This window comes from Anser anser (assembly GCF_964211835.1).
Source record: "Anser anser genome assembly, chromosome: 1".
Taxonomy (NCBI): domain Eukaryota; kingdom Metazoa; phylum Chordata; class Aves; order Anseriformes; family Anatidae; genus Anser; species Anser anser.
Window position 1 is genome coordinate 146,864,331 of NC_139720.1, and position 25,727 is coordinate 146,890,057.

The window sequence follows — 25,727 nt, forward strand, 5'->3', positions numbered from 1 at the left end:
GCTGAGCAAGCCTTTCCTAGGTTTGGTTAACTCTAAAGGTTCGGCCTTTTCAATGGAAGTAGTTGAGCAGTCCGCTTGGAGCCTATCTGTAGCATTTTTGTTTGTCGATGAGATCGTTTCTATATTTACCACTAAAGTCCTTTTTGCAGCATGATAACAGTCTGAGAGCAAGGCTTAAGAAAATGTAGTGGATGGCTGAATTGTTAGTGCAAAAGACAGCACTTCTGAACAAGGCGCTATTTTCACATAGAAGTTTCTCACAGTTTCTGAGAAAAGGAACGTTATTTTCTGAAAACATTTGTTTTATACTCAGCTTCAAAGCCTCAGTGTTGTTTTTTTTTCAGAATCTGCTGGCATATATTTAATTATATTACAAATTTCCAGTGAGGGGGAGAAAAGACACATTCCTTGGTTTCTTTTTCAAGACGTACAGGTTTTTGACTGTTACAAGTAATTGTCATTTCAGTTTTCCTTTGTTGCTGTTTTTTGTCTGTTTTTGCTTATAATTTAATGGTATGTCCTGGTATTAAATTATATTATTAAATTATGTTATAAAATATTATATTAAAAGATAACTATGTTGAGTTTCACAAGGGTTTTTTTTTTCCAATTCAATGAAATGTAACAAGTATTGGATACATTCCTGGACATTGCAGGAAAGGTGTTTAAGTACAGGTGAACTAAAGCGTCTTAACTATCAGCAGTGAATGGTTAGAATATTTGAAAGATTCAAGAAAGAGAGAATTGGGCATGTTTGTGGTTAAAATGGATGCTAAGAAGAAAAGCTAAGTGTAAACAAAAGCTTTGACATTTGTTTTCATTCACAGTTCTTTCCCACATGTGACTTAACTGAGGAATGTACAATTGAGAAGATCTAGGTATTTTCTGGAAAAAAATAAGATCCATAGGCTGTACGCCGTGGCTCCCATTTTCTTTCTATTTCTTCTTAATACGTGGTGTGGATGTTGCTTTCTTCACTACTGGTTGTATGTGCAGATTGGACCATGCAGAATTACAAATTTGATCTTTGGAAGTTTGTCCTATTATTTTAACAGTAAAATGGAACTTAGTTGAGAATTATTTCTAAAATACACTCTTGTTAATCATGCTTTAACATTTGATATTTCTATAGCTATATATGGCAGAAATGAACCGAATGAAAGAAACCTTGAGAGGAGTGGCTGAGGAAAATAGTAAACTGAAGTCATCATTTAAGTCTGTGATGGATGAGAATGATTCCCTAAAAAAACAGGCAAGATTAATTATTTCCTGTTATTAGTAGCTTTAGAAGTTATAGTCAACAATTTTAAACGTTTGAACAAGTTGTTTGCAAAATTGCTGATTTTGTTTCTGTAAGACAAGAATTGTGTGAATGGTTGTAATTACTTTCTGCTTCATTTTCTAGCACGTGAAATTTAGTCTCTCAGATCTTTTCCAGTATTAAAGAAATTAGAGTTAGTCCTCTGACCCTGTAGCAACAGGTGATTTTAGGAAAGACTAACCATATCCTCTGAAGCAAACTGAGATTGGATAGAGAGAAAATATTTTATAATGGAAGCCACCCTGTGCTGAATTGCTCTGCTGATTCTATTAAATAAAAAGTAGTATGTGTATTTCTAATTCCATGATTACTCAGTATCTTCAGTTATTTTTGAAAGTGTTAATTAAAGGAATATTTTCTCTGTTCTTAAGGACACGCTGAGACAGTGGTTCACAATAATACAGAGTTAAAGTTTTCTTCTCACTTGACTTAAATCTGACCTAAATGCTGACAGGCAAATTGCTACGTAAACTCTTTTGACCATTGCTCCTTCAGTGAATTGCAGTTCTGATGCTCTTGAGTCTGATGAAAATCATCTGCTTCCTAGTCTCAGTAAAATCTTTGTCCTTCTCTTTTGTGCAAACTGAAGTATTCACAGAGGACTTGCATGATGATCGGGATGTTTGTTGTATCCATAGAGTACGTTACTTATATTTAAATGGAGGTTATAGTTTGCCTCGTATTCTTTTCTCACAGAGCATGGTCAGTGACAGTGTCATTCTTGCGAGAAGAAAACTTTCACCCTCTTTATTTCCAAGGCCATTAGACCATTCTTGAAACATGCACTCCATTTTTTGTGTCATTTCTTAATGAGAAGTAATCAAATACGTAGTGCCTATATCCCTAAAGAGGTATTGTGCTTATTCTTCCCCTGTAAGCGGAAAGGTTGGGCCGCAAGTCAACAAAGAGCCACGACTATTTTATTTATCCAGGCAGAGGTTGCCTGGAGAGGTTGAGGAGTCCCCGTCCTTGAAGATCTTCACAAGCTGCCTGGACGTGGTCCTGGGCAGCCTGCTCTGGGTGGCCCTGTTTAAACAAGATGGTTGGACCAGATGGTCTCCAGAGGTCCCTTCCCACCTCGGCCATCCCGTGATTTGTTGAGGAAGTGGACAGTGATTTTGTTTCTATCACTGTCCGTGCTGAGAAGAAAAAAATTGAATTTTTAATCATTTAGCAATCACATCAAATGATTTCAATGTGATGGTTAAGTCAAAAAGTGAGTTTTGAATCTACAGCTATTTGAATGGTTTTTGATTCTTTCAGTTAAGTGACGCGAACGAACAGAACAAGAAGTTAGATGATCGAGCAAGAAGCATGCAAGCTCAGTTAAATGATTTACAGGTAAGGTTTCTTCTTCCAGGTACCTTCTTCCTTTATAGTTAACAAGTGAAATATAATTCATTGTTACGTTTTATTGTAGCAGAAGCATGCATTGGTAATGACACAGAAGTCCAATGATTCGGGAGAAGGGTTGCGCTCACGTAAACGTCGTAAGGAGAAAAATGAGACAGGAGCATCAGAAAGTGATAAGGCAAGGACTGGGCAAGGTGAAAGATCTGTTTGAAAGACTTTAGGCAGTAGAACGTTATGTATCTGCTAGAAATTAGAAAATGCTAGAAATTAGAAAAATAAAATAATTTTTATTGATTTTTTTAGTGAGTTAATTACAGTAGGAATAGGTAGACACTATATTGGGAGACACAGATAGTCAACTGAAAGAATAGAGTATGTTGCTAAAAATGTCTTTTGAATTTTATATTGTGTATGTATATGTTTTTTGCTTATTTAGCTGTTTTCTTCTTCCTCTCATGTTATCTCTCAACTATGAATTAATATTATATTCTGCCTGCACTGTAACTGTTTTCTTCTGCTGTGTCAGAGCAAATCTTAAACTTATTCTGGTTACTGCTACAGTACAACACTGTCCTTTATGAATAAAACCAGCTGAAATGTAGTTAGAGAAGTCAGATAACAAATTTTAATTTGATAAGCCAGAGATGATTGTACTGCTGTTATACTTTGGGGAAATGGTCTTTAATGTGGGAAAGAATAAATGCAGTGTTCATATATAGTTCCAAAAGGATCACCTTGTTTTCCTTAAAATACCTTCTTGCATCACTTAATGAAATACTTTCTGTCTCCATGTTATTCCAGTCAGTAGCAAGTCCTCTGCTAGCACTCTGCCAACATTTCCCGACTGGTAATGACTTTCTCCCGCTAGAGGCTAAACTGAAATGAGAAAGAGAGATATTCACGCCATTCTACTTGATCTATATCAGATGCCTTAAAACTGTACTGTCTCTATATAGCCAACATATTTCTCTGTGTACGTAGGTTTTAGCGTACTTTAGTCGCAAGTGATATATGAGCAGCATCAGTAGTTATAATTCTGAGTGAAGAGAAGAACAGTTGTCTGAAGGTAGATACAAGAAGACCTGTGAAGGTTTTAAAGAGCTGTTTGTGCAGCCTGTCTTCAGGAACCTCTGGATACCTTTCACAGAGTTTTTCTGTACAGTTGTAGTAGAGGGACAGAATGACAATGTCATGAAGTCTTTATTCTTCTAACGGTGCTACTTACACAGTTAAAATTTAGCATAAGTAGATTGTATGAAATAAAGCAAAGGAGTGTATCACATGTATCAAAATGAGGATTTCCACATGCACAGATCATTAAGCCATTGAGGGAGGATGCACAAGCCATTGAGGGAGTATGTAGATACAGGAAAAAAAGGGAGAAAGGTGTCAGGGGAGCAGGACCTCAACTTTCAATAGGGAAGGAATGTGTTAAGATAGATGGTTCAAATCCGTAAAAGTGATTTTAAAGATGTCTTTAGAAAAAACACAAGTGGCTTTAAAAGTGTCACACAGGTTAGAGAAGTGTTGAAAAGCCAGGAGCAGTTAGTGGTTATCTGTAAAAACTTGTGGAGGTCAAGTGGAGTCAACTAGAAAAATCTGATGCCGTTCTTTTCAAATGGGAAAGAGTTACACAGCCATCAACTTAATGTTGGTTCTCAGCTAAATAAATAAATATATGTCCTGGCAAGCTATGAACAAACCATGCGAAGTGCCATGCCAAAAACACTGCAGTAAATGGCAACGAGCTTGTGTTAATCCTAAATTGTCAAATCAGTGTGATTTCCATTAGGACAAGGTAACAGGCATGGCTAGTAGAGGAGTACTAGTTATATGTATGTCTAGACTTTGCTGTATTGTTTCTGGTACAGTTTTACGTGGCGTTTTCATAATCATATTAGAAAAGTATGACAGCTGAAATAAGGTTGGTGGTAAGGTGTAGTGAGACAGTGTTTCACAGCTGAAGGAATGTACATAGTAGATTCTGGAATAGTCTCTTTTGGGTCCAGTATTGGGTGTTTTCAGTGAGAAGTGTGATGGTGAGAAAGAGCACGCTTGTTAAACTTGAAGCGAATAGCAAGCGAGGGAGAATTTCAAGCATGCTGAAAAAGAAGGTTAGGATTAAAATTGATCTTGACAAATTGAAGAGGTAGTAGGTCTGAGAAAAGCGCAATGCTTCAGAGGCAAGAGTGTGCAGTATTGCATTTGAACAGAAATATCATCTGTACACATGCAGGGTGATGAACAAATGCAGGGACACGTGAACATGCCAATCTTTGGCTACATAAAAGGCTGCCACAAAGAGAAAGAAAGTAATCTTTTTTTTTTCCATGTCTGTGATAGAAGTAGTGGCAGGGTAAGTATGAGGAAAAACTAGATTAAAACAAAAGCAGTCAACCACTGGGTCAGAGAGATCAGTAAGACTGGTGCTTCCAGTATTTGCAGGTCTTCAGAACAGACTAGACAAACATTTGGCGGGAATGAAGTGATACAGTTGATTATGATATGGATGGTACCCGATTTAATAATGGAATTGGATGGTTTAGACATCCTGGCACCACCTACAGCAACCCAGTGGCCTGTGAAATTATTGCCAAATCCCTGAAGCACTGTGAAATTATTGTCAAACCCCGAATATGCAAGCCTTATAAAGCATTGTGTAACGTAGTTTGGAGAAATTGAGAATCTTAATTCAAATTTTTTCTCGCAAAACCTTTCACTTGTAATTCTGCTGTCCCTGACTGTTTTGAAAGTTTATGGTCAGTTTCAAGCCACCTTGCTCCTGCTCCATCCCAAGCTGAGCAAGCCTTTCCTAGGCTTGGTTAACTCTAAAGGTTCGGCCTTTTCAATGGAAGTAGTTGAGCAGTCCGCTTGGAGCCTATCTGTAGCATTTTTGTTTGTCGATGAGATCGTTTCTATATTTACCACTAAAGTCCTTTTTGCAGCATGATAACAGTCTGAGAGCGAGGCTTAAGAAAATGTAGTGGATGGCTGAATTGTTAGTGCAAAAGACAGCACTTCTGAACAAAGCGCTATTTTCACATAGAAGTTTCTCACAGTTTCTGAGAAAAGGAACGTTATTTTCTGAAAACATTTGTTTTATACTCAGCTTCAAAGCCTCAGTGTTGTGTTTTTTTTTCGGAATCTGCTGGCATATATTTAATTATATTACAAATTTCCAGTGAGGGGGAGAAAAGACACATTCCTTGGTTTCTTTTTCAAGACGTACAGGTTTTTGACTGTTACAAGTAATTGTCATTTCAGTTTTCCTTTGTTGCTGTTTTTTGTCTGTTTTTGCTTATAATTTAATGGTATGTCCTGGTATTAAATTATATTATTAAATTGTTATAAAATATTATATTAAAAGATAACTATGTTGAGTTTCACAAGGGTTTTTTTTTTTCCAATTCAATGAAATGTAACAAGTATTGGATACATTCCTGGACATTGCAGGACAGGTGTTTAAGTACAGGTGAACTAAAGCGTCTTAACTATCAGCAGTGAATGGTTAGAATATTTGAAAGATTCAAGAAAGAGAGAATTGGGCATGTTTGTGGTTAAAATGGATGCTAAGAAGAAAAGCTAAGTGTAAACAAAAGCTTTGACATTTGTTTTCATTCACAGTTCTTTCCCACATGTGACTTAACTGAGGAATGTACAATTGAGAAGATCTAGGTATTTTCTGGAAAAAAATAAGATCCATAGGCTGTACGCCGTGGCTCCCATTTTCTTTCTATTTCTTCTTAATACGTGGTGTGGATGTTGCTTTCTTCACTACTGGTTGTATGTGCAGATTGGACCATGCAGAATTACAAATTTGATCTTTGGAAGTTTGTCCTATTATTTTAACAGTAAAATGGAACTTAGTTGAGAATTATTTCTAAAATACGCTCTTGTTAATCATGCTTTAACATTTGATATTTCTAAAATACGCTCTTGTTAATCATGCTTTAACATTTGATATTTCTATAGCAACCTGATACCGAAATGAACCAAATGAAAGAAACCTTGAGAGGAGTGGCTGAGGAAAATAGTAAACTGAAGTCATCATTTAAGTCTGTGATGGATGAGAATGATTCCCTTAAAAAACAGGCAAGATTAATTATTTCCTGTTATTAGTAGCTTTAGAAGTTACAGTCAACAATTTTAAACGTTTGAACAAGTTGTTTGCAAAATTGCTGATTTTGTTTCAGTAAGACAAGAATTGTGTGAATGGTTGTAATTACTTTCTGCTTCATTTTCTAGCACGTGAAATTTAGTCTCTCAGATCTTTTCCAGTATTAAAGAAATTAGAGTTAGTCCCCTGACCCTGTAGCAACAGGTGATTTTAGGAAAGACTAACCATATCCTTTGAAGCAAACTGAGATTGGATAGAGAGAAAGTATTTTATAATGGAAGCCACCCTGTGCTGAATTGCTCTGCTGATTCTATTAAATAAAAAGTAGTATGTGTATTTCTAATTCCATGATTACTCAGTATCTTCAGTTATTTTTGAAAGTGTTAATTAAAGGAATATTTTCTCTGTTCTTAAAGACACGCTGAGACAGTGGTTCACAATAATACAGAGTTAAAGTTTTCTTCTCACTTGACTTAAATCTGACCTAAATGCTGACAGGCAAATTGCTACGTAAACTCTTTTGACCATTGCTCCTTCAGTGAATTGCAGTTCTGATGCTCTTGAGTCTGATGAAAATCATCTGCTTCCTAGTCTCAGTAAAATCTTTGTCCTTCTCTTTTGTGCAAACTGAAGTATTCACAGAGGACTTACATGATGATCGGGATGTTTGTTGTATCCATAGAGTACGTTACTTATATTTAAATGGAGGTTATAGTTTGCCTCGTATTCTTTTCTCACAGAGCATGGTCAGTGACAGTGTCATTCTTGCGAGAAGAAAACTTTCACCCTCTCTATTTCCAAGGCCATTAGACCATTCTTGAAACATGCACTCCGTTTTTTGTGTCATTTCTTTATGAGAAGTAATCAAATACGTAGTGCCTATATCCCTAAAGAGGTATTGTGCTTATTCTTCCCCTGTAAGCGGAAAGGTTGGGCCGCAAGTCAACAAAGAGCCACGACTATTTTATTTATCCAGGCAGAGGTTGCCTGGAGAGGTTGAGGAGTCCCCGTCCTTGAAGATCTTCACAAGCTGCTTGGACGTGGTCCTGGGCAGCCTGCTCTGGGTGGCCCTGTTTAAACAAGATGGTTGGACCAGATGGTCTCCAGAGGTCCCTTCCCACCTCGGCCATCCCGTGATTTGTTGAGGAAGTGGACAGTGATTTTGTTTCTATCACTGTCCATGCTGAGAAGAAAAAAATTGAACTTTTAGCAATCACATCAAATGATTTCAATGTGATGGTTAAGTCAAAAAGTGAGTTTTGAATCTACAGCTATTTGAATGGTTTTTGATTCTTTCAGTTAAGTGACGCGAACGAACAGAACAAGAAGTTAGATAATCGAGCAAGAAGCATGCAAGCTCAGTTAAATGATTTACAGGTAAGGTTTCTTCTTCCAGGTACCTTCTTCCTTTATAGTTAACAAGTGAAATATAATTGTTACATTTTATTGTAGCAGAAGCATGCATTGGTAATGGCACAGAAGTCCAATGATTCAGGAGGAGTGGTGTGCCAACCTAAACCTGTTAAGGAGGAAAATGAGACAGGAGCATCAGAAAGTGATAAGGTAAGGACTGGGCAAGGTGAAAGATCTGTGTGAAAGACTTTAGGCAGTAGAACGTTATGTATCTGCTAGAAATTAGAAAATGCTAGAAATTAGAAAAATAAAATAATTTTTATTGATTTTTTTTAGTGAGTTAATTACAGTAGGAATAGGTAGACACTATATTGGGAGAAACAGTCAACTGAAAGAATAAAGTATGTTGCTAAAAATGTCTTTTGAATTTTATATTGTGTATGTATATGTTTTTTGCTTATTTAGCTGTTTTCTTCTTCCTCTCATGTTATCTCTCAACTATGAATTAAAATTATATTCTGCCTGCACTGTAACTGTTTTCTTCTGCTGTGTCAGAGCAAATCTTAAACTTATTCTGGTTACTGCTACAGTACAACACTGTCCTTTATGAATAAAACCAGCTGAAATGTAGTTAGAGAAGTCAGATAACAAATTTTAATTTGATAAGCCAGAGATGATTGTACTGCTGTTATACTTTGGGGAAATGGTCTTTAATGTGGGAAAGGATAAATGCAGTGTTCATATATAGTTCCAAAAGGATCACCTTGTTTTCCTTAAAATACCTTCTTGCATCACTTAATGAAATACTTTCTGTCTCCATGTTATTCCAGTCAGTGGCAAGTCCTCTGCTAGTACTCTGCCAACATTTCCCGACTGGTAATGACTTTCTCCCGCTAGAGGCTAAACTGAAATGAGAAAGAGAGATATTCACGCCATTCTACTTGATCTATATCAGATGCCTTAAAACTGTACTGTCTCTATATAGCCAACATATTTCTCTGTGTACGTAGGTTTTAGCGTACTTTAGTCGCAAGTGATATATGAGCAGCATCAGTAGTTATAATTCTGAGTGAAGAGAAGAACAGTTGTCTGAAGGTAGATACAAGAAGACCTGTGAAGGTTTTAAAGAGCTGTTTGTGCAGCCTGTCTTCAGGAACCTCTGGATACCTTTCACAGAGTTTTTCTGTACAGTTGTAGTAGAGGGACAGAATGACAATGTCATGAAGTCTTTATTCTTCTAACGGTGCTACTTACACAGTTAAAATTTAGCATAAGTAGATTGTATGAAATAAAGCAAAGGAGTGTATCACATGTATCAAAATGAGGATTTCCACATGCACAGATCATTAAAGATTTGCTTTTTCCTTTTTAAAGCATTTCGTTAGAATTATAAAATAGATTGATTTTGTATGTGAAAATCTCTTCCCAATTCTTCCCAAGCCTTTCATAAACATTTGTCTAAGCACATAATAAAGCATTTGCGTATTACTAATGTACTCATATATTTTAGTCTATTGGTGTTGTGGTTTAGAAAATCATAAACTTGAAAGCTGAAATAACTGATGTTGTGGATGTATTACAGGTACTACTGAATTCAAAAGTTTACGACCTCTTAACTATTCTTATGGACTGGATCTCAGACGAACACCTTAGCAAAATAGAAATACAAGGAGAGAGAGAGGGCAATGATAAACCTCAGTGTGCTAAAGAAAACTGCACTCCAGAAAATTGTATGAAGGTAAAGGCATTTGAATTTGTTGAGGCTAAAATGTTAAGATTCTTTTTATTATTTTTGAGAGTGTAACAGGTCAGCCTGTTTTATACGCGCTTTGAATACATTAATTAAAAGAAAATGACAGTCCATCAGTATTAATTCCAACAGTGAGATGTAAGAGATAATTTGTCATTCGTGGAACATACAGATCATTTTTAAGGAAATGTGTACTGTTCAGTCTGAACTTTAGATTCCACCTGTCTTTCTCTTTTAAGTCATTTTTATCAGCTGATAATTTGTCTTGTGTTTTATCTGTAATACTGTATGTAATTCCTTTTTTCTAAGGAGATATACACATCTAATTTAAAGTATTTTAGTGCTGATATTAGGTATTAAAAGTTCAATTTATGTCTTATAAAAGATGATACCATGCAATTCTTTTAACACCGTCTTTCTTGGGATACCAAGGCTTGGAAATCAGTGAGGTGTTCAGGAAATCTGCTTTTACAGTGTTTTTTTCATTATATTTAAAATTTGTAGCCATTGGTATTAGACTTCAGAGTCTGAGCTCACACAATGTCTTTCCACTTTTTGTGTAAACCTGTGTAAAATGTAAATTCAGTATATGTATATAATTCTGTTACTTGTACCAGGTCTGCACAGTGAGTATTTGCACATGTAGTCTGTTAAACTCTGGGAATAAGTTTATTTTACTTTAGTGTTGTTTTGTTTTGTTTTTCTTTGTTTGCTTTTTACTTGTGGTTAGCTTATACTGTAAGTTCATATACTGCATATAACTTTGCCATTCTGTATTTTTACAGCTTTTGCATGTGGTCACTGGACAGCTCCAGTGGATGCCATTTGTGGATCCTAAACTATATATGCCTGTCATTCAATTTATCTACTGGTCTCTAAGGCAGATAAACACTGGTAATAAGGTAAGTTCCCGAGTGATATTTTGTATTATAAATGAGTATGAAAAGTAGATGTTTTCAGGGATTATATATAAAAGAAACTTTGCTCTCTTTGCAAAGCATAAATTCCTACCACAGATACATAGCAAATGAAAAAATAATTCTCATCAAATTAACTTTCTCACATTCATTGTTATATTTTGCACCATGTATGTAAACATATTTTTACATACATATGTGATCTTTGTTGCAGCAGTGTCTAGCATCTCAGGAATGATATTTTACCTATGTGCTTACAAAACTTGTGAACTAGGAAAAGAAATATATTTTTGTTCACTTTATGCATGAGATTTGTTGAAATTGATGGCAATGTGTGGCAAAGTAGCAAAGGAATTTTGATTTCTTTGTTCTCTACTCAGTGTCTAACTGAATAGAACTGTAAGCTGGTGGTTCTAGTGCTAATAAGAAAATATTCTAAATGAGCATGTTATTAAGTTTGATTCCGAAGTAATATTTCTGTACAGTTTGTTGAAAAGTCCAATACGTCTTACCTGTACGGTATTCTTAAGGTTCATGTTTAGACCTTAATTCTGTAAATGCTTTTGTAGGATCTAGCTTCAGGCATCTTCAGAAAAGAGTATAGTGTAGTAGGCAGCGTTGATTAAAGCTGAGTTTGAACTGACTTTATTCTGGAACCAGAGGCAAATTAAATAATGTCAGCATATCAGGGGTCCTGACTACCTTGTCTTTTTGTGAAGTGTGTGTTGACAAGGCCCTGTGCTAATGTTGTTCAACTGCTTATGGAACGCAAAGTAGTACAGATTATATTGCAATACATGGTCAAGGCATTTGCTATTTAATATTTAATCCTTAGGGGAACATACATATCTATACATAGTAGACAGGATTTTCTTGTATTTTAATGTTTACACTAAATGTGCACGTTGTTTGAAACAGCATGCAAGCATGACATCAACAATGGAGAGACTTGGAGAAGTTATTTTCAAAGGCATAGAACATCAGGGAAACCTGCAAACATGGTCTGAAAAGTCTACACAGAGTACACCAAAAACTGTACTTTTCTTTACAAGCTCCTTTATGCCTTTGAGGTTTCTGTCAACTTTAATTTTGCTTGAAACAGCGAAGTTTCAGCGAGGTAAGTTCTGGTTTTTATGATGTCTTTTTTTATCATCTTTTTATTTTTATCCTTTTTTTAAAAAATCTTATTTCCAGGAATGTGCCTGGATGAAAAACAAATTTACAAAATGCAGCAGTTCAATGATACTGTAGCATCTGTAATGCTTTATTAGTGAAGGATGTTTTATTTGAATTTTACCACCTGATAAAGCATAATATAGGGAAGGAAGTATGAACCTTGCTATTATTCATGTCATAATTTGTGTGGTCATTTTAATATGTGTTATTGTTGTCAGTGAGATCAACGTTTTTTGTGACGAAGGGGAAAAGAGATGTTGGTAATTCTCTCAAGCAATCACTCTAGCAGTGATTTGTTTGTCAAGATCTTCACTGCATATAATGGTACAGCTAATTGCTCTTCAGTAAACTGAAATCAGTAGCAAATTTCAGAGAGTTCTAGAATTTCATTGCTTTGTCCAAGTTTGATGTAAAGCTCATAGTCTGTCTAGCTCTTACCTCTCTGCTGTCTCCCCTCCTCTCCTACCAAGTCTGTCACTGCAAGTGGCTACCCATAAACATTATCAACATTGAAAAACATTGAAAAATGCTACTATATGCTGATGCAGTATAGTAATGTATTTTGTTAACAGGCAAAGCAAACAAGGTCATACTTGTCTGGAGATATCACAGTTCTTAGTGACTTTTGCTTCAGTTCATGACAGTTACTCCACTTGTGCAATCTCCAGGATGCCGTAGCATCTCTTCTCAGCAGGAGTTTCTTTAAAAACAAACAGAGCCTGAAAAGACAAAAAATTTTCGTTGAAGTGATGACAAAAATACTGACCTGTGCAGTATTTATACTGGTAGTGCTTAGAATAAACAGGATTTAAACATTCTGGAAGACCATCCTGACACCATTAATAAGCAAGTACAGTATTTCAGCTGTTGGAGGGAAGAATCGGTATATTTTCAATTTCAGTATCATATAGTTTCAGTCAGTATATTTTGGTGAAGCACGATGATTACCCTGAAATTGAAACTCACATTTCTAGAAATGGTTGATAAAAATGATGAAAATGAATTACAATACAAAAAAAAGTACTTATTGCAGAGATTAACTGTAAGCAGATGAAAGCTGTTGATCAGAATGAATCAGTTTAGCTTCTCATGGTTGGTTTTTACTGCAAGCTTATAGAACGTGGAAAAAAAATCTATTAAATGTATGTTGAAACTTACTGTGTATGAATTTTCATCACTGACCACGTGTCTAATGATCTAGTGATGATAAAGCAGCATGTTCAGTTTAAATATATATCCTGTTTCCTTCAAGATGCTAATATCCAGCAGATGGCACTGCAATTAAACTTTTGCTGTGTGATAAATTTTTGCCTTACTCCTAATTTTCTGTGCTCCGGATGATCAATGCTATTCCAAGATATTGAGGAAGATTTGACATCATGAAATTAAGAAAATTGAATTGATTCACTTAATCTAAATTCTCTGAATAATTTAGTGCTCTCCAAAATGGATGCGTATATAACATAGATGCACTGAAACTTAAACTACAGCCTTTTATGGAAAGGAATGCGAATAGTTGCTGTCATGAAAGTAATTGCACTTATTCAGATGAATTAGCCTTTTACTCCTTTATTAGAGGCTTCCCAGATGTTGAAACCAATATAGTCCCAAACTATGCAGCTTGTGATTTCCTTTTCTCTCTTAAGGAAGATATTAGAAAGGTTTTATGTTTGTAAATATATTTTGCTCAATTTGTGAGTTGTAGCATGTCTTTTTTTCCACTCACAACAATTTTTTTAAGGAATAAAAATAGGCAGAGTATGCCTTTAAATAAATAAATAAAATTAATATTTTCAGCCATCTAACTTTTTTTTATTAGTATATATTTGCAACAGTAACTCTTAGGATAAATATTCACATGTTTGTGATCATCTAATGGAACTGTGATTATAGAATTTTTATTCCCTGTTTTCTGTTATCTTTCAGTGAATTACCTGACTCATGCATTTCGTTCCCTTTGCGTGGACTTGAGAACAGATGAAGGAAAGATGTTATTTTTGCAATACCAATGTGTGCCTGTCGTACTAAGCCACTTAACTATATCCAGAAAATGTCTCCTTTCTTGTCCTCTTGATGCATTAACTGAGATGGCCAGGAGCTCTGATAAAAGTGAGTAATTGAAAAAAAAAAAAAAAAAAGTTATGATGAAAATAGGTGAGATAAGTATAAATACCAAGTAAAAAATAACGTGATGCTTCTCTATAAATAACCTAATCTAGCATTAGCATTTATTTGTGTCATTTAAATTCATTAGAGATATAAAGTATGTTTCTGAATTGTCTGTCTCTTCTCGCTGTCAGCATCCATGCTTTACATATTGTCCTGGTTGCTTTCTTACTGGTGTGATTTTTTTGTTATTATATTTAGTTTAGCTTTTCTGTTTATTGCACTGGTTTACCTTGCTGATGTTTTGCCAATGAGTATTTTTCTTTTGAAGTAAGACTGTGCCAGGGCAGCCATTTCATGAAATCCTGTTAGCAGGTGGAGATAAAAAAAAAAAAAAAAGTTTATCTCCCCCCTCCCCCCCCATGAACAGCTCTCCCCTAGCCATTTTTCACTTTCAAATAATTGGAAATGGCACATCTGTAAGAGATGGTTATGTTTCGCTGAATTGTTCTGTAGTGTGGTCCTATAAAAGGGTTAATAATCTCATTATTCACAGTGCTTTTCCAGGTGATACAGGCAAAGAATCAGTTGATAACAGTCTGGATGAACACAAAACTAGTGAGCCATTCCAGTGTCGTGTGGAATAATCCTTGTTACTTTTCTTAGAATAAAAATCATTCGCTGTTTTTTTAGAACAGAAAAGGGGAGGAGAAGGGACTGCTGCTATTTGTGAAATACATATTGTTGGCTTGGGGTATTTTGTTACCATGTACTATAGCGGTGAAAATAGAAAGCGTGTTTAACTTGGGATGGAAAAACATTGAGTTAGAAGCTATTTTGTAGTGAGATAAGTGGCAGAAAGATTTACCTGATGTTGTTTTCTTCCTTTCAGACCGTGTGGTTAGTTTAGTTTTTTTTACACCAAAGTATTTCTAATCATCGTAATTTTGATTGGTAAAGTAACTGGGAGAGAAAAACCTAAGCAGGGTTGATGGTATCTGACATGACTTTGAAGAAAAATTCCACTAACAGTACATGTTCTGTTACCTAGCAGTAGTCATTTTGATATGCTAGATGCCTAGATTTAGAAGAATAATGGAGATAAATTGTGAGAAGTTCACATTTTGCCATGTTGCTTCTCAGAGAAGATATATATGCAAAACCAGGGAAGGAGGACTAATGCTTAATTGGATTAACATATGATTGAGAATTTATTTTTCAGCAACTGGATATAAAGCCTTATGCAGAGCCTTTCTCTTTGGTATAAGGAATTGCCTATATACATGCTATAGTCAGATTCTGTTCTTTTCCAATATATAGTTAATGTTTTCCAAGAAATTGTTAATGATGACAAGTAGTATTGTTGACAGGTAATCATAATTTCATACCTTTGTATGTTTCTTATGAACAAGTTATTAAAAGCAAACTGGAAGGTGGCTGTGAATATTCAGAGGTCTCTCTGTGTTAGACTAAAACAGGACTTTATGCACAATTTTAAAACTTTATTGTTATGCAGCCTTAAATATGAAGTCATAAGTAGCTGATCTTGTACTAAAATATGGAAACGTGTTACCCAACGAAACAGCCTCTGACCAACAGGAGTCGAAGTCTATATTTTTTCTCTATGATATGCAATCCCTAAGCATTCTTTCGATTTGCTGGAATAATCTTCTGAGTCTATATGATTATTCCAGTATTTTTGTTTAAACATATTACCGTTACAGCTTACGTGATTAGAAACTGAGTAAGAAAAAAAAAGCACTGATTTTTTTCAGATGTTCTTTTTCATAACTTAATTTTTTAATTTATTTTTTTGTGAAGTATTTTTATGGATTCAAATTTTAATTGTCCAGGCTGCAAGATGAGTCAGATGTGAAATACCAAATGCTTTGCACTGCCTCTTCCTGTAACTGCATGTACCTGTTGTTACAGTAAGCAATATATGCTAATGGTTCTATACATTTCAGACCTATCTGAAGCCCTCTTGTAGGTTTTTTCCTGAAAAAAAAAAAAAAAATTCTCGTCCTCATATTCCAGACATAAGGCCTAGACTCCCTCATATATTGAGGGAAATTACTTAAGCTGCATGAGAAGAAAGCACCTATTGGCCTAAGATGGACATTTCTGTGCTTTGATAGAAATTATAATAAGAGATTCTGCAGTATTGCTTAAGCCCATTGACCGACTTGGTTTCAGTACTCATTTTTTCAGATTTTAGAGCAGTATCATTCCTTTTGGCTTCGTAGTATTTCTGATCCAGTGGGTGTCCAAGTTTCCCTTGCTAGTTCACACGTCAACAATGCTAATAAGGCATCCAGTTACTGAAAACATAACGTCAAATGTAACAGTTGAGGTATTGGTATCATCTGTTTCCTGTCAATATGCAGTATCTTAATGGCAAATTAGAATTAATAATCTTATTTGCTCTTCATCTTTACTGGCACACAGCTTTTTATGTACCCCATCCCCATTTTGGTTCAGGTGTTTCACATCCAGAATCCTGTCAGGGGAGAGTCCCGACACCATTGTTTCAATTGGAAATGGTGGAGGTCTGAAAGATAACATTGTTTGGTACTTTCTTTCTCTTTCTGTCAGTTTGTTATTGTATGTTCTTTGGTACTTTCCAGCTCAGGTTACGTGTTCATATGCAATATCTTCTACTTTTCTGATTGTTACTTTCTTCTGCTAGTTCTTTTTTACAAGGAAGAGAGGAATCAGCAGGCAGAGGTGGAGGAATAATTAATTCTTGAGTGATCTTTAAGCTATGAACCTGCCCGAAGATGGGTGTGATAACAAAACCTGATCTGATAACATTGTCACAGAAAGTAGATTTAATGCTTTGATAAACTTTGAATGCACCTCAAACACTGTTCAGTTGAACAAAACCAAATTTTAATACTTTTTTTCTTAATTTGACTCATAGAACAATTGTACTTATTAGCCAATGTTTCTCTGTAACATTCGAGGAAAATTGAGACCAATGCTATAGCTGAAGTAATTTTATAAAGAAGGTTATTTTCCTTGGGGCTTTTTTTGGAAGTAGGTGGTATAATTTGTGCAGTTTGAATAACACCTGTGTATTGTAAGAGTTCAGACTTTATTTATATGACATGATGTTCCAGAATCATATGAGTTGCATCTCAGGTTAGGTTTAATTATGTTAAGACTTTATTTGAGTTTGTCATCTTGTTTGAAATATTGTGCTTAGTTCTGAGCTGGTTATTGCAGGAGTGGAACAGAGGAAATAAGGCAGGCAAGGACAGAAGAATTGTTGGAACAAAGCTCTTTTAGGTTTCCACCTGGAAGAGAGAGTTGTGATTCCTTTAGTGATTCTAGTAGGTCGTTAGGCTTTTTCTGGTTTACTAAACAAAGTAACCCCGAATAGTGTATAGCTGCGATTTACAGGCTATCTAGGTTATTTGTGGAATGGTGTTTTTCTCTCTAAGGCCTCATTAGAATCACTCTTCAACGGTCAGACCATATTGGTTGCTGTTTAAAACTAGACCGTTTAAAACTAGAAGTTCACTTTTCAAAGCCAGATGGTTTGCTTTCTTTTTAGCCAACTCCTTACACACCTTCCAGTTCTTTTTCTAATCCCCATCTTCTCCAATACAATGATATTGCATGTAATGCTGCATAAACCTATAGCACACTTCTGTCTTTAGTTTCTGAAAATGTCTTGGGAGTTTTATTGAAGGGCATGAATATGTTCAGATTGGTTTGGTTTTTTTTGTACATGTCCTACATACATGTATTACATTGGCTGTTCCCTCTTCACAAAGTGCCACTTCCCAACTTGTTAGCAACAACTGTCTAACTTTCCTTGTCATAAAATCCAGCTAACGTTTCTTTCAGATTCCTGAGGTCTGCTGTGGTGTCCCTGCCTAAAGGGCTCTTTTGGAATTACAGGTTTGGGGCTTGTCCTTCCTTGTCCTTTCCATCAAGATAGATTTCCTGCAAACCAGCAAACTAGCCAAGGTGTGCACCCAAAAGACTAAAATGCCTTTATCTTCTGTCCCATCTTTCTTGTGCGGGCCTTACTAGTTATTTTTTGATATTTTTACTTCTGTGGCTGGCAGACCTTCTGCTTTTATGGGGGGGTGAGGGGTTGTTAGACCTTGTTAAAAAAGAACAACTTTTCATACAATCTGTCTTGTTATAAAGGTAGTTCCTGGCCTCCAAGGTGTAGGTTTTTGTTCTGGTCTTTTCTGTTCCTTGTAAACTTCTGTTCAGTCCAACTGACTTCTGTGACATAAGGAATCCTGTTCTATTTTTAACCTTTTTTATTGCTTTTTTTTTTGTGTGTGTGTGATTGTCATTTGAGAATGGCGCTGGTCTCCCGTACATCCCGTGTCACAGCTGCGTGAAGGTCTTGCACATCTAGGAAGCTGAAGAGCAATTCATACCATCCTGAGGTCAACGCGTATTGGGTGATGGGCTGAAGCTGTCCTTGGGGTCTCTTAACTCGGGGTCACCCACGAAGGCATCCACACTCGAGGGGCCTTGCGCTGACTGTTATCTTGCCTGCCCTCTGTTGTGCCATAACCACTGGCTCTTACCAGGCCCAGCTGTTGATGACAAGAGAATGAGTTAAACTCAGCAAATGGTTCCAATCTTGCAGGTGACTGTGTTAGAGACAACAGCTCATTAGGAAGCTGTTCAGTGTTGTTACTGTTTCTTTCAAGTGTTTTCTGTTTCTGTGGTCCTTATGTAACTTTTCCATGAGCTAACTTTCCATCACTCGGTTGGGTTGTTCCAGTCTCCTGGCAGATCCACATGCAATTAGAAATGAAGCAAAACTGTAATGGTTAATTTGTGAAAACATGAACTTCAAGCTGGTGTTCCTGACAGTCTTCATTTTCTGAGGTGACAGAGCTTTAGCTATAAAACAGAATTTTCTGAATAACTATAGCTGGTGAGATTTGATGCTGTGAGTGACTGATTACTTTGAGGGTAAATTTCAGATGAATTCTGTCAACAGTGATAAATTGGTCATTGTTCATTGCAGTCTACCAATCAAGTTAAGTTAATGTAGCTACAAAATGCTGCATTTTTTTATGGTTACAATGGGAGGCTTTTGCAGATTATTTAAAATTGTGTCAAATCCTGACAGGATAGATTCCAATTTAGTTTTTCTACAGTAGTTAATAAAAACAAAATCTGTGCAGAGATGAAACAAAAATATTTAAAAATATACAGTTTTTATTCTTCCAGTTCATCAGATAGACAGGCATTTAAATTATATGCTTACTTTGTACATTTTTGATGATTTAAAATATATTCTGCAAAAGCTTATTTGAAATGAATATATAAACGATGTATGAAAAATCTCTTTAAATGCATGTCTTTATCAGTTTGCTTTCACGTAATTGAACTTTGTGAGACTTGAGATATTATTTCCACCTTGGCTCTTCTGTTTTATAGTAAAAATCCCTCAGCATATTTTTTATATTGTTTTATAAACCTCACAGTTAAAACATTCTTACAGTGTATCTGTGTGTATATGTGTGTATATATATATTAATAAAGTATTTTTAAGATACCTTAAGACCAGAATTTTTAATAATAAAATAATACAGTATTTTTAAGACCAGTAAGAACAAGCCAGCAAAAAAATGCCCAGGTAAGCTGAATATGGTATTTGTTTACACCTACAAAAAGGAATTTAAGGCATTTTGTGGATATTTATAGGAATAAATTGTAGGACCTCCTTCTACAGTAAAAGTAGAATAATATTACAATAACTATTAATTTAATGGCATATTCTAAGTAACTTATCCTGGGGCATACCAAGTGTGTTTATACACTAAGGGCAGAGCGCAGTGAATAGTGACTTTTGTTGGATTCCTAACAAATTTGTTCAGTTCTGTTACCTATTAAATCATTACTTATGTTCTTTATGGTGTTGCTATAAATCAGTCTGTACTATTAGAATCAAGAGTGAAACAACACAAGGGAACAGATTTTACTTTATTCTAAATTGACTGAGTTTTGGAGAGCAGGATAAATGGAAAAGATTATACAATATGGCCATGTTAAAAAATTATCCAGCATTTTACAGGAATTGTTTCGATATTCAGGTGTTCTTATCCAACTCTGACCTCTCAATTACTATTCTGCCTGTCTTGAAACAGCACAGTGACAGTATTTTGATAATGAAAGGCTGTCTAGTATCACATCAGTGTCTACAGGTACTATTTCTGTACATCATTTTGCAGCAGCTTAAAATATTTCCTTTTGAGTCTTTTTAGCATAGCTTAGTGTTCTCCTCATGTAATCATAAGAAAAGGATCATGATCAACTAACATTGAATAAACATGTTGAAGATAAGATTTTTTAATTTGAGTTTAAAATTGTTCAGTGTCCTATTTTCCTTTGTTTTTAGGGGAATAGGCCTTGTTTTAATACCACAAGTGCTGGTGACATCAGAACTCTTAGGAACTTGGGTGGTTTTTAGTTCTTAGTTTTACCTGATTTTTGCGTCACATGCCTGGAATATACCCAGTTATTACATTGTTCTCATGGTTGCACAACATGAGGCATATAAAGCCCTCAAAAGCTATAAATCAATGATTTATTTTTCCCTGCACCAAGTTCTGTGATGAAACTTTTTAATTATTTTCTTTTACAGATTGCTTACAGCTTTTCCTGGAATACTGCAGTACTGAATCCGTTTTCCGTGCTTGTTCTGAATTGCTTCAGAATCCCGGACTAGACATGCGGTTTTTGAAAAAGATTTGTTTTATGCTACGGAAACTCTCCGAAATAAAGTAATCCTTTATTACTGTTTTTCTGTTAATTACCATTAGATCACTGAACTTGGGGACATTTCTCTTTTTTTAAAAAGCTCATCTCTGTTTTGACGTTCATTTGCTCCAATACAAATAATACTGGACTTTCATTGTTAGCAATTATGTTTAAAATGTTTGTCACAGATATGTAAGATGAGTCTCTCAATTTGCCTATAAATCTGTGTAGTTCAGAATATGAACTAAAAAATAACTAGCCTAAAGAACATATATTCCTTATTTATTTAGATGACAAGAATGCTTAGAAGAAAACCCTTCTTTTCTTCCCCCCGACCTTCAGTTTTACCGAGTTACTTGGTAAAAATGTCCTCTGAAAATTGTTTTGTATGTGACTTAAATTTAAGTTTTGTCAATTTTCATCTCTATCAAAAAAAACCAGAGTTTAAGGTCTTGAGCCATATAAGACTTTGGGGGAATGTTAACCTTTACAAAATAGGTTTCCGTTGCTTGTTGGTTACTAATTTATTGTAACAAAGATCTTCAGCATGTCAGTGGTAGAATGCTGCTGAGTTCCATTGATGTGCATTATTTAATGGGATTGTTTCATTTACAAAAGCAGGTATTTACACTAAACCGTAGCTTACATTAGAGTTAGTTATTTGCAAAACTGAGGGTTTAGTTTGATTTTTCTTAGGAACAAAATTGAACTCGGGGGGAAAAAAAGTTTTCCTGTAAAATACTCTAATTTAAATCATATTTTTCATTGGAAATAAACTAAAAGTGTACTCAGAAATCCAGATTTTTAAATTTTTTAATTAAAAGACAACCTCACAGGTAGTGCCATGAATCTTAAAAAATGAACTTTGATATATTCTTTAAAGTAAATTTTTTACCCTTGGTTTTGTAGTAGTTCATTACTATATTTGCCTTGATGTTATTGTGGATTTTCTGTACGTGTCCTGTTTCTGAAATCTTGCTTCTAATTGGGGAAACCTTTTTACAGGTTTTCCTTGATCTTCCACTGTACTACATGTAAATACCATTTAGTCAAGAGAAAGCATAGTTCTTGATGATTTTTGTCAAGATTTTTCTTACAATGCATTGATAATTTTCTGCTTAGAGACAGAGTTATGTGAAGCTCCCAATATAATTTTTTTTTAACTGATAGATAATAGATCTGTAAAATCTTTACTGTTAAGTTGAAACTTGTCAATTATCTTATGTCAATTATTCTATGTTAAATCTTTTGCAGAAGCAATAAGAAGATGTTTGAATCGTTTGCGCTTCCCGAAGTGATCAAAGAACTTCTCAGGACAACACATCCTGATCACCATCACTTCTGCGTAGACCTCAGAGTAATTCTGTATAATTTGGGAGTGGCAGAGAGCAACAGTGCTAGACTCGAGTCTAAGCAAAAGTGACTAGCACTATCTTTTGAGAATTGTTGTTCTGTGTAATGTATGCCAACTCTCTATTGTAGTTCAAAAAGTAATTTATTTATTTATTTATTGTTTTTAGTGCTTTCAATAAAATTGTTCATCAAAACCTCTGTATTCTGTAAGTTACTTTGTATCATGTAGAATCGTAATGATATTTCCCTCATTCATGAATAGGAAAGTGAAAAACTGTAATATGCTAAATTTCTTTCTTTCATACTTTGTGACATAATGCTGCTGTCCTGAGTGACTCATACAGTCTAAGAAATTGGATCCATTCAGCTAAAGTTGCGTGTCCTGAGTAAGCAGATCACTAATACCAACCTTTCCATACAGGCAGAAATTTTACTTCCTTTTTACTCTTCAGAGAGTTTTATGAATTCATTGATTGATTCCTATGGTTGATAAGTAACAGGCAAGTATTTTATCAAATTATCTTTCAGATAATTAGAGTTTTAGTGATTAAAACCAAATTTTGATTGCAGTAAACTTGAGGTATCAAATGAGAATTTTTTAGTTACTTTAATTTTGTAATTTCTTGGCATTTGCTCTTTACCTGTGTTTTTGTAATATCTAGTATTTTGTCCTGCTTTATGTGAACTTCTCATGTAACTTTGCATTGTAATGTCCCTGAAAACGTAACCTATAAACATTTCTTTAAATGCCTGGCTATAGCAATCCCTGATAATAATATTATACTTCAATGCTACTAATGTATTTTATATTAATTTCCAATTCAGTTCCCATTTGGTCTCTTAGTACCCGCATTTCCTTTCTGAATGTGCTTGAATATATTCTTAGTCTGTCACAATTCAGTGTTCGGAATTTTGTATATGTAGGAAACGGGATACTTTCTAAAATTTCAACTTAATCTTCCATTTCTAATTTCTGATTCATCTTTTGTACTGTAACTACAGAAAATTTAATTGTAAAATTGAAACTGCAATTAAAATGTAAAGATCTGTTGTATGTTAGTCTTTGACTAACACTGGCAGTCAGTATAAAACTTCAAACAGGTTTACTTCTCATTTTCTTACATTTTTTCTTGTTTTTCCTGTGTCTTTTTTTTACCAAAAGTCTTTAAGTCTTTGAAAGTGGATTGAAATTGAAAGCAATATTTTTTTTCAAGCAATCTGACTTTCATTTATGACAAACTTTTCTATGAAAAGATTCTACATCAGACCTGGCACCAAGTACCAGACGTAGTACTGTCTCTTCTGTCTGGAAGAGAGAGCAAGCAGCATGAACTCTGTTGGTGGGAAAACAATTTAGGTAAATTTAAATAATACTAATAGTAGATAAAAGCTTTTGCCAACAATGGATTATGTTTTGGAATAAGTATTTCTTTATCAGTAATTTCACATTTGTCAGATTTACCAGCAGTGCAAAAGCATCCATATACTTTCAGCTGGAGACAAAATCCTCTTATTTAGGAATTGTATTTCTAGTCCTCATGTGCTGCTCTGCCTGCTTAGTCATTATAATGCTAGAAAATAAACAAGAAAAAAAAAAAACAAACAAAACTATAGAAAATTGTTGGCTTTTCTATATCCACATCAATGTTCTGTTCTTGGCTTTCAGTCTTCATTACTGTTTGATAACTTACTACTCTTCCTTATGGTGCCAACTTAAGAAACTAAATGTATTTTTTAATAGTGGCAAAGATAATGTGGTAAAGAGGCACATAGAGTATGTGCCAAAGACCAAAGTCTCTTGTGGTTTATATATAGTAGTGTCCTGGTTTTGGCTAGGATATGGTTAATTTTCTTCATAGTGGCTGTTATTGTTAATGCTGATAACAAACCGATGTTTTAGTTGTTGTGGAGCAGTGCTCACACAGAGCCAAGGACTGTTCAGCTCCTTGTGCGGCCCTGCTGGGAGGGGACACAGCCAGGACAGGTGATGTAAGATGGCCAAAGAGATGTCTCACACCATGTGGTGTCATGCTGAGCAATAAACTGGGGGGGTTGGCTGGGGGGCAGGTGCTGCTGTACAGGGACTGGCTGGGCATCAGTCGGCAGGTGGTGAGCAGTTGTGTTACGCATCACTTGCTTTGTGTATATGTATATATGTATACAATTATTATTTCCCCTTTATTTTTTGTCCTATTAAACTGTCTTAATCTCAGCCCATGAGTTTGACTTTTTTTCTGATTCTCTCCCCCATCCCAGAGTGGGGAGTGAGCAAACAGCTGTGTGGTGCTCAGCTGCCTGCTGGGTTAAACCACAACAAGTAGAATCATAGAATCACAGAATATCCCAAGTTGGAAGGGACCCATAAGGATCATTGAGTCCAACTCCTGGCACCACACAGACCGTGTGACTACATGCACAGTCCAATTGCTTCTTAAATTCAGACAGGCTTGGTGCAGTGAGTGCTTCGCTGGGGAGCCTGTCCCAGTGTGCGACCACCCTCTCGGTGAAGAACCTCTTCCTGATGTCCAGCCTAAACTTCCCCTGCCTCAGCTTAACATCGTTCCTGCAGGTCCTGTCACTGGTTATTACGGAGAATAGGTTGGTGCCTGCCCCTCCACTCCCCCTCATGAGGAATCTGTAGACTGTGATGAGGTCCCCCCTCAGCCTCCTCCAGGCTGAACAGGCCCAGTGCCCTCAGCTGCTCCTCATATGTCTTCCCCTCTAGGCCCTTCACCATCTTTGTTGCCTTCCTCTGGACACTCTCCAACAGTTTAATGTCCTTCTTGTACTGTGGTGCCCAGAACTGCACACAGTACTTGAGGGGAGGCCACACCAGCGCAGAGCAGAGTGAGACAATCACTTCCCTCGACCGACTAGTGATGCCGTGCTTGATGCACCCCAGGGTACGGCTGGCCCTCCTGGCTGCCAGGGCACACTGCTGGCTCATATTCAACTTGCTGTCAACCACAACCCCCAGATCCCTCTCTGCGGGGCTGCTCTCCAGCGTCTCGTCACCCAGTCTGTACGTATAGCTGGGGTTGCCCTGTCCCAGCTGCAGGACCTGGCATTTTCTTTTGTTAAACTTCATGTGGTTGGTGATCACCCAGCTCTCCAATCTGTCCAGATCCCTCTGCAAGGCCTTTCCACTTTCAGCAGAGTCTACAACTCCTCTAATTTTGGTGCCGTTGGCAAATATGCTCAAAACCCTTTCTAGTCCTACATCCAAATCATTTATAAAAACATTGAAGAGGACTGGCCCTAAAATGGAGCCTTAGGGGACCCCACTAATGACCATCCGCCAGCCTGATGTAGCCCCATTTACCACAACCCTTTGAGCCCTGCGCATCAGCCAATTGCTCACCCATCGTATGATGTTTTTGTTAAGTTGTATGCTGGACATTTTGTCCAGTAGGGTCCTATGGGAAACCGTGTCAAAAGCTTTGCTGAAGTCCAAAAAGATCACATCAGCTGGTTTCCCTTGGTCGACTAGATGGGTGATCTTATCATAAAAGGAAATCAGATTTGTTAGGCAGG

The 25,727-nt window shown here is 36.0% G+C and overlaps 2 protein-coding genes across 6 annotated transcripts in view; one reads left to right on the forward strand and one right to left on the reverse strand.

The window, feature by feature from the left end:
* LOC310892160 (tumor necrosis factor receptor superfamily member EDAR-like) overlaps positions 1-25,727 on the reverse strand; it is a 461,331-nt gene that overhangs the window by 281,636 nt on the left and 153,968 nt on the right. The gene's annotated exons all lie outside the window — the stretch shown is intronic.
* LOC310892180 (coiled-coil domain-containing protein 138-like) lies at positions 8,235-23,814 on the forward strand. Of its 5 annotated transcripts, XR_014577922.1 has the most exons (9): positions 8,235-8,354; positions 9,727-9,882; positions 10,680-10,796; positions 11,730-11,928; positions 13,914-14,096; positions 18,003-18,071; positions 18,418-18,714; positions 20,725-20,863; positions 22,095-23,814. XR_014577922.1 is itself a non-coding variant. In XM_083819614.1 (7 exons), exons 1-7 carry the CDS (start codon positions 8,262-8,264, stop codon positions 18,483-18,485), a joined length of 885 nt encoding a protein of 294 aa, XP_083675740.1. In that variant the 5' UTR covers positions 8,235-8,261; the 3' UTR covers positions 18,486-20,000. The 5 variants fall into 5 exon arrangements, 3 of the variants coding, with proteins under 3 accessions (XP_083675740.1, XP_083675741.1, XP_083675742.1); XM_083819614.1 differs by lacking the exons at positions 20,725-20,863; positions 22,095-23,814 and having other exon boundaries at positions 18,418-20,000; XR_014577923.1 differs by lacking the exons at positions 20,725-20,863; positions 22,095-23,814 and having other exon boundaries at positions 8,242-8,354; positions 17,949-18,071; positions 18,418-20,000.